This window comes from Centrocercus urophasianus, unplaced genomic scaffold, assembly GCF_019232065.1.
Source record: "Centrocercus urophasianus isolate 14NV4802_14NV808 unplaced genomic scaffold, USGS_Curo_1.0 seq_11, whole genome shotgun sequence".
Taxonomy (NCBI): domain Eukaryota; kingdom Metazoa; phylum Chordata; class Aves; order Galliformes; family Phasianidae; genus Centrocercus; species Centrocercus urophasianus.
This window is the reverse complement of record NW_024884253.1, coordinates 18,606,199-18,615,035: the sequence shown is the minus strand read 5'-3', so window position 1 is coordinate 18,615,035 and position 8,837 is coordinate 18,606,199. Positions and strand designations below refer to the sequence as shown.

The window sequence follows — 8,837 nt, the reverse complement described above, 5'->3', positions numbered from 1 at the left end:
CCGCTCCCCGCCGCTCGCCCCCGTGGCCCCGCCGCCCCCGGGGAGCCGGCGGCCGGGCGGGTGGCTGCGAGGTCGGGGCTCTGGGCACCCCGCCCCTCGCCGCGAGGCTGCCGGCTGCTGACGGGCTATTGATTTGTATGTGCTTCGCCCCGCGCCGGCCGCTCCCGCCGCTGCCGCCGGAGCCAGGAGAGCGCTTCCCGTAGCGGCGCGGAGCTCCCACCAAACATGTCGGCTCCCGCCGGGCCCCGGGGCGGCCCTGCGCCTCCTCAGCCGCTGCCGGCGACTCAGCCCGAGATGCCCGACCTCAGCCACCTCACGGAGGAAGAGCGGAAGATCATCCTGGCCGTCATGGACCGCCAGAAGAAGGAAGAGGAGAAGGAGCAATCCGTGCTCAAGTAAGGGCGGGCGCGTCCCTTCCCCGTCCCCGGCCCTCTGGGGCGGCGCGGCCGGGCGGGATGGCGGAGCGGAGCGGGATGGCGGGGCCGGGCAGGGCATCCGGCTCTCGCCACTCGGGCGGTGATGGGGCGCGGCCGGGGCCGGCGCGGAGCCGGGGCCCGAGGCTCGCCGCTCTCCTCGGCGGGTCGGGCGGCGGCCGAGGCTCCGCTAGCCCCGGCGCCGGCGGGGGCACGGCGCTCAACATGGCCGCACAGGTGCCGTCCTCGCCCGGCGCGTGCCGCCGGCAGGAAGGGGGGAGCCGGGCCGAGGCGGCGCTCGGAGGCGGCGGGCTCCGTGAGGGGGCTCGGCAGACGGCGGGCGGGCGGCGGCGGCACTGCCCCGCGCTGGCGGGACCGCTGGGGCCTAGGCTCCGGCCGTCTCGCCGGGTGGGTTTGCCACAGCCGCCATCTTCCTCCGACAACGTGTCTGCCGCCCGCCCCCGCCCCGCTGCTCTTTCCAAGCGGGAGCCCGCGGCCGTGCTTCAGCACCGCGAGCCGTCCGGCGGCGCCGCCCCTGCGGCCCCGGGGCTCGTCCTGCGGGGGCTGCCGCGGGCGGAGAGCGGCCCCGCCGAGCGGTCCCGAGCCTCGCCGGCCGCGGCGGGAGGACTCGGGAGCTGTCCCCTCGCCGTGGTGCTGACCCGTGTCTGCCTGAAAAGGAGCGATTTGCTCGTTTTGTGGGTACTGCTCGTAGCGGCGCCGCGAGGCTGAAGCACCGAGCGCCTCTTTCGTACCAAACCCCAGCAAGTTAAAGCGCTGAATTACTATTGTGTCGTGGGCATGTCAGCTCCAGCTGGCCCTCCGAACCCCGTGCCTGAGAGCTGCCCCAAAGCCTATTTCCAAGATTCTTCTTCTTCTTCTTTTTTTTTTTTTTTAATCATCCTAACAAAAACTTACACTGAAGTTATCACTTACATGGTAGCTATGGGGCTGTGAGATTATCTAAACCGTGTAAGTCTGTTTCAAGAGATGTTTTTATTGGGTGTGCATCTCAAAGAATGACAGTGTAATGTGAGCACTGGAAATAAAGTGCCATACCTAGTTTTATAACTAAATACCTTTCAGCCTAATGCTGTTCAATTGACTTGATATTGTGGCACTCGTTTTAAAGCAAGTTGCACTCTGTATTTCTAAATGGTATAGTATACCGAAATAAACACACGTCTGTCTAAAATCTCTGCAGTCATAAAACCATTAACTAAGAAGGAAATGGAAAAATATTCAAGTTGCAACGCAAGTATACGATGCTACACTTACAGGAAGCTCCTGGCAACTTTTGTGGTAGCTTCTATATCTCAGATCTTAATGTGATTCTAGGATCAGCTTGAACTCTTCAGCTTGCAGATGAAGAACAAACTTTTAGAATCTTGGAAGCAGACAGACAACAAAAGAAAGGGCTTCATCACAATCTGAAGACAAACTTTAGGTGGGGTTTAGGCTCTTATTAAAGTTTCCTCTTGATTTCTGTGTGAGCAGTGAGGGAAGTAGCATAAAGGTTATATAGAAAGAATATCCTGAAACAGGCTCTTGCAAAAATGCTGTTCTCAATGGAATTTGTATAGGTGGCCTGTAATATATTTTATAGGATGCAGAGAAGTGATCTGGTGTCAGATGAATAACTCACCAGTTTTGTTTTCCTTAAGTGAAGTGGCTCCTTGGTCCATCAGATGCAGGTTTATTCTGAAAATGCCAACAGATTTATTAATCACAACCTTCCACCAGTCATACCAGAGGGTATTCTGCATTTTTAGATAGGTATTACTGAGCTTAATTCTTTTGACAGATGTTTTTCTTCTGTCAAGAGAAGAGAAAGAAGGAGAAAGAAAAAAACCCCATGTATTTAGATGAATGGACTACTGTTATTGCATATAGATAAATATAGAGCTAAATCCTGCAGTCTTTGTTCAAGTGTAATTCTCCTCGAAGGCAAGCTTCTTTTGAAGTGGAAGGTATTTTTGTCTGACTAAGCAATAAAACTGTGTCATTTCATTCCATGGAGAAATTTAGGAGGATAAAAAAAAGATGATTGAAAAAAAAAGTTGATACCTAGAGATCTTAGCACAATAACAGTTCAAATATTGTAGAAAGGGACAAGCATGGGTCTTTGGTAAGTTTTAGATAATTTATGGTGATTGAATATCAGTTTGAATGGCTAGTCCCTGGGCTCTACTTCCCGTCTCTATTCTATTTCTATTTTGTGCTTTTCAAATTCTTGTGCTGTGCCTATCACTGTGGTATTTGAGCATCTTCCAAAAGTGCATTAAGTAGTGTGACTCACATCTGTAATGTAGACTGTTTATTTTTTTCCTTGTGCTCCCTGGGGTAAATATGTGTGGATTTAAAATAGATACGTATCTTCTTTTCCTTATGCTTGCTTTATTCTTTTTGGAGAAAAGAAATGCAGATGGTATTGAGTTGTAATCTGTAGCAACTAATAGTGAAAGGTCAGCATGAATTCCTGCCAGGATTTGCTGGAAAATGATAGCGTGTAAAACTGAAGCTTTCCAGATTTGCTCTTTCCTTTGGCCTGGTTTGCTGTGTGAAATATGCCTCCCTACAGTTGTGCACTGTGCTCCTGTGGTGGAGCTTCCACGTTTAAAGGAGGACAGGCAGCAAACTGCTGCTCTGACTGCCTGTCCTTTGAAACTGTTGGGATCCTTGGAGTGTGTTTTGAATGCTGTGTTCTGGGAAGGTGCCTTTTTGTTAAGGTTACTGTACATATGTTGAACATAGTATTAATGTGTTTAATATTTAGAAAAAGTAAACTTATGTCTGTATGCGGAATGTAAATCCTTCTCTCTTGTTATAGAAATATTTACCTATTTTCAAATTCTGTATTTGTGGGTATTTGAATTTCTTGGATATTGCATAAAATGTAAAAACTTTACTCCTCCATTATGTGCATCCTTCCTCTCGTAATTTCTAGTTTTGTGAGCATAAGCTTTCTAGCGGATTTTAGGTAACCCATTTCCTCTAAGAGAGTTGCTTTATGAGATCTGTGGTCTGCCTGTTTGCTTTTCATTTGCACTTTATTTCTGTATCAAAGGACTGGCTAAAGAGGATATGCACAGAAAAAAAAACACTTGTAGAAGATGCTAGGTTGCTGATGTTATGTGTAAAGATTTTGTTTCAGCCTGTATGGTGTGCATTTACAGCCATCTTCTTGTAGGACCACAGGTTCCTAGCTCCTTTGTCCAACTATTCTAAAAGTAAGGTAATGTGCTCTGCTTGTGTGCTGAGACTCACAGATCTGAAATTTACACTTTTTAGCTTTCTAGAGGTATGGACAGTTTGGCCCAGCAGAAGGCAAGTTTTCCCAATAGAAGTTTCATCACGAAATTAGTCAACTTTTCATACATTTGCACAGTATCACCTAGATTGATCATGAGGCTGTCATAGGAGATCACTCATTGTATGTGCGTGTGACCAGAATCAGCTGGAATTACCATTGTTTTTATCTAGGGAGAGAGAATGCATGGAGGCACGGCAGGTTAGATGGAGAAGGAGACTCTGTTTCCCACTCCGTCAGGTCCTCAGCCCTAGTGTGTGTGGCTGTGGCCTTGTGTGTACTCAGTTGCTGTGTCTGTGGTTTCACAGCCATGGTAATAAATGACTGAAATTAAACATCTGACAAGGAGGCTGTGAGGAGGCTGGGCTGTGTAGGCTCCTGTGTGGGGCAGGATATTGGGCTTGGGGGGAAAGGAAGCAACGGACTCATGGCTGCGAGTCCCAGCGGTGTAAGTAGCTCACACAACCATTATACTGCTTTATAAATAATTATCCTGCTTTATGAGTAATCACCTCTGATTTACAATGCTTTCAAAGGATTCTATGTTTAGGATTTGAATTTGGGCCTGAAGGGATGACGGAGGTGTAGGTGGTGATTATTGGTTGTTTTTTTTTGTTTTTTTTCCTTCCCCAGCATAGAGATGTGTGTATGGGAAATTCTGAAGTTTAGTGGGTAATGCAGAAATATTTGCTTTTGGCCACATTGTAAATTAGAAATTCAGGCAGTCGTAGTTGACTGAGGTATTGTCCTGTAACTTAATGCTGAGTTTTGCCTGAATTTAGAGTACTACACAACTCATTATTTTTCCTTTGTTCCTATTTATTACAAAGAAAAATATGATCAAAATGACTTTAATAACTTTATGCAGTATAAAATAAGTGACAGTCGAAATTGTAAATGTAGGTAGAGTTGAGAAAGTGAACAAATATCCTTATCTCCTTCTGCTCCCTTTTGCCTTCCCTTTCCCCTTCCTACAACCTCATTCTCTGTTCTCTCCCTTTTTTTTTTTTTTTTTCTTTTTTAATCTTTTCCCCTTTCTTTCGTTTAACAAATGTGTGCTGCCTTTTTGGCCACTCAAAATTGCTGTTATTCCTTACTCTTCTCTCTTACCACATGGTTAGACACTTTATACTGTAAGTAATACCTGTCAGGATGTTACACCTTGTACCACTTGCTCTTCAAGAAGACCCAGGGGTTACAGTTGTCCTGCAGAGCTTCTAGCATGCTTCTGTGCCCTGTCTACAAAGAATAGCAGTGGTGCTTTTGCCAGTGACTAAGCAGAATGTATATGGAGATTATACAGACTGGCAGTAACACTAATTACTGGGTTTGTTAATGCTCATGGTAAGTAAAATTTCAGAAGGCAGCAGTGGTGCTGATGTTCCAGTGTTCCCAAAGTGCAGGCAGGATGGGTTGGACATAGAGAGGCCTTATATCACGTGGGGTTGAAAAATAGAAAAGCTGATACAGGATTTAGTTAATGAGAAACCCAAAAAATAGATAGTTAACACCAGCTTCTATGTGCTTTTTGAAAAGTGTATCTTGTGAAATAAATCTGCTTTTACACTTCTTTGAAGCCAAAAGACAATACTTAATTCTGCATCTTAAAGGCAAGAATGTAGACTGCACTTCAAGGTGTGAGGACTGTATCTTAGGAAGTAGTGACTGGGTAAAATTCAGTGGTCTCTTGAAGTGGGTTAGGGGGCTGAATGTTCCATTCTGGATTTTGTCCACATGTGTCTGTGAACTAGATAACATCTAAATAACCGAGGATGTCAAACAATTGATTTTTCCATTGAAACAATAGCTTAATTAGTGTGTGTATTTTAAGTACAAACTACATCAGAGATGTTACTCTAGAACTAGGCTTATAACTTGAAATAGCAGTGTTTTTACCCTGCCGTCTGTGTTTTAAAATACTTGAAGCATATTCAAAGTTCTGTAACAAGGAGGAAAGACTAGTACAATGGTTTGAACATTGAAATTTAATCCAGTGGAACCACTGATGTGAGGTAGCCATGTACATAAATGTTCATTTTTTAATCTGTAATGTAAACACAACAGTCTTAGAAATTTTTGGAATGAATGTCACTTCATTTCTGCTTTTCTGGCTTCTTAAAGCTTTACAATCCTGTAGTCAGAAGGCTATGAAAATTTCTGTGTATGCTGGTCTCTGTTTTTCAAGCTCTTGTTTTCTAGGAAGAATCTTTATGTTGCTTTCTTTCCTTTTTCCCCAGCATTTTTCTGACGGGTGTTTTTTTTCTTCTACAAGAAGAGGAATTTAGGAAGATAAAAAACCCCAAAAGAAACAAAAAATTGATTAGTTATGATCTATTCGATACTTGCTTAACCGCTGCAGACGTTACACCTTAACAGTGAGTCTTGAGATGAGGACTGTTTTTTGAAAAAGTCTAGACTACGTGGGTTATCATAATCATTTGTCTTGCTATATCATGGTTAATAGCTACACGTTTTAAAAAAAAGCAATGGTCAGTCTTTTAAATTCAGTCTCGTGAGAAGAATCTACTTAAAGACCGTTTGTTTAAAAATGGCGTTCAAAACTAGCTGTTATTCAGGCAAATTAACTGAAATACATTTAAGTTCAAAGCAAACTATGTTGTTTTCCATGCTGACTGAGTTTGGAGTATGCCTTGAAAAACTGCATGTTGTAATGGGAGGATCTTTTGAGGAGGAAACTTAAATTTTAACTGGCTGTTGAGGCTATATTACAGCATTAAGAACAACAGTTTATATCTAATCTGGTAGTGCTTTTTTAAGCTCACTAAACTCCAGCAACTGTCTCTCAGGTTTTGTTGAACTTCTTGTGATACAGTAAAATTGTAGGTTTTTCTGCTTTGACTGATTCCTCATGTCTCCCCCTCCCAAGGTATTGTGTTGAAGCTGCAAAGGATTATCAGTCAGGACCAAGATTGTAACAGCTAATGTAATAGTGGAAGATCAAGTAGGGGAATAGCAGCGTGTTTGAAGTTAATATATTTCATTTTAGGAGTGTAAGATTTCACAGTAATTTGTACCGTTCTATGCCAGTTTTATTGAAGGTGAAACGCAGTTCTTTTATATCCTTGAATTTAAATGTTGGTTGCCATCACATTTCTCTGCCTAAACATTTTTGTTGGGTTACTTTAGTTGCATTTTGATAATCTGAAATCAAATTCATGATGGAAATTGATGGGAAGGAGTTTCAGGTAATTCACTTGACTGGGAGTTTTGAAGTTTTGATGAGAGAGCCTGCATGTTAACTTTGATTTAGACTTTAAGGTATTGTTACAACCATACTGAGATACCCTGTTTGTTTAGCTGGAGTCAGCAAGAGCTGAACTCGTGTTACAAAAAAGTCCAACTATTTAGAAAATTCACAGAGAAAATCTTTAAACTTTAATTAAAACGTAAATAAGTGATTTTCTTTTTAGTGTCCTAATGGAATTGATTCTTCTTATGTCTTACATGAATTTGCTTAAACACTTTCTCTATTCAGTATCATTATTTTTAAGGCAAATGGTTTCCTATAGCAAATACTGCATTATAATTGTACATATGCCATCTCACAGGTTGTACAGCATTACTAAGTATTTGATATAGCAGGGCAGTTGGATTCTCTGTATTTGTAGGGGTAGTCCTTCTGTAGAGTGCGTATTATCAGCAAATATTTTGACTTTTAAATGAAATTGTGACTTACAATCACTTGTAGTTTTTGTAAAACGCTTTGCAAGCATCTTCCAGATAACTTTTCAAAAATGAGAACTGTGGTGTGTTAGCAATAAATATTTTTCCCTGGACTGTTCCTCTAACGCTTGATGTATGTGTATATTTTTCTTTTTAAAGAAAAGGTGAGTGAGAAGTAATGGTTTTGTAAGGCTGTTTAATTCTCAAAAAAACTCGAAGACCAATAGAAAATAGGGCTGGATTGGTGCCTCAGGAGACCTTACAATTCATTCTTTGCCTGCAGGTGTGACCCGTTATAACAGAGCAATTCCTGACACTTATTTATCTAATATAGTGGTTCCTAGCTGTGAGGGCACACCTGACCAGTGCAATAAATAGGTTTCATGGCTGAAGCGGGAGCACATCACAAGAGATATACAGAGTTCAAGCTGCAAGAGCTGTGCTGCTTTCATGGGGAAAGATTAAGAGCGGCCTAAACAGATCTTGGCATAGAACTCCTCAATCCTGATATGTATGAAGTTTTTTTTGTAGGTGACAGTTTATTGTTGAGAAGTATGGGAACAAAGAAATACAACTACTGACCTAACCAGGGTTGGAGATTCCTGGATCTCCCTAGTAATTTGTTCCAGCTACTCACTGTAATTATCCTTACCATTCCATTTTTTTCTCCTAACATAAAACCTAAATCTCTTTCCTGCCATTAGCTACTTCATCTTCAGTGGAAATGCAGAACATTCTGTTACTCTTTGCTGCAACCTTTAATATGTTTGACATGTGGAACTCTATCTCCTCTTGTAGATTCTCACCCTCCTTTCTGTAGACTCAACAGGTCATATTTTATAGACTTTTGGCTATTCTTGTTGCTATTTTCAGTATTCCTTCTAATTGAGCTTTTCTGAAATAGTGTCCAGAATGAGACATAGTATTGCAGACAATGGTCTGGGGAGAGTACAAGAGTAATGTGATATGTCCTAAATAGAGCACTCACTTCCTTTGTACTGCCAATGTCATGTATATTTGGGGTTTTTGTCATGGTGTAGCAAGTTGATTCCTGGTTTGCTTGGGATCTTCTGTACCTTCAACATACTATTCTGCAGAGCTGCTATTGAGTGAATCTTTACCTGTTGTTTTATGAAGTTGATTATCCCAACTTAGGCTTAGTCTTCATCCCTGCTGAATTGCATTCTATCTGTATCGATGTTATATTAGAATACTTAAATAAAATGCATATACAGCCCATAGAGCAACAACTAGGATTTGCCTTGGGAGAGTATCCTAATGACAAGCTGTGTAGACTTTCTCTTGCTTGTCCATACTTTCAAAGAATTGTAGAATCACCAAGGGTGGAAAAAACCTCCAAGATCATCCAGTCCAACCATCCATCTACCACTAATATTTTCCCACTAAACCACATCCCTCAGTAGAACATCTAA

The 8,837-nt window shown here is 42.7% G+C and overlaps 1 protein-coding gene across 22 annotated transcripts in view; it reads left to right on the top strand.

Annotated features, from left to right (window-relative positions):
- The first annotated feature begins 225 nt into the window (after positions 1-225).
- Positions 226-8,837, top strand: part of RIMS2 (regulating synaptic membrane exocytosis 2) — a 437,579-nt gene continuing 428,967 nt past the window's right edge. For all 22 annotated transcript variants that reach the window (XM_042839685.1, XM_042839666.1, XM_042839675.1 and 19 more), the window contains exon 1: positions 226-395. In XM_042839685.1, coding sequence (XP_042695619.1) covers positions 226-395 — 170 coding nt within the window. The remainder of the gene's footprint in view (positions 396-8,837) is intronic.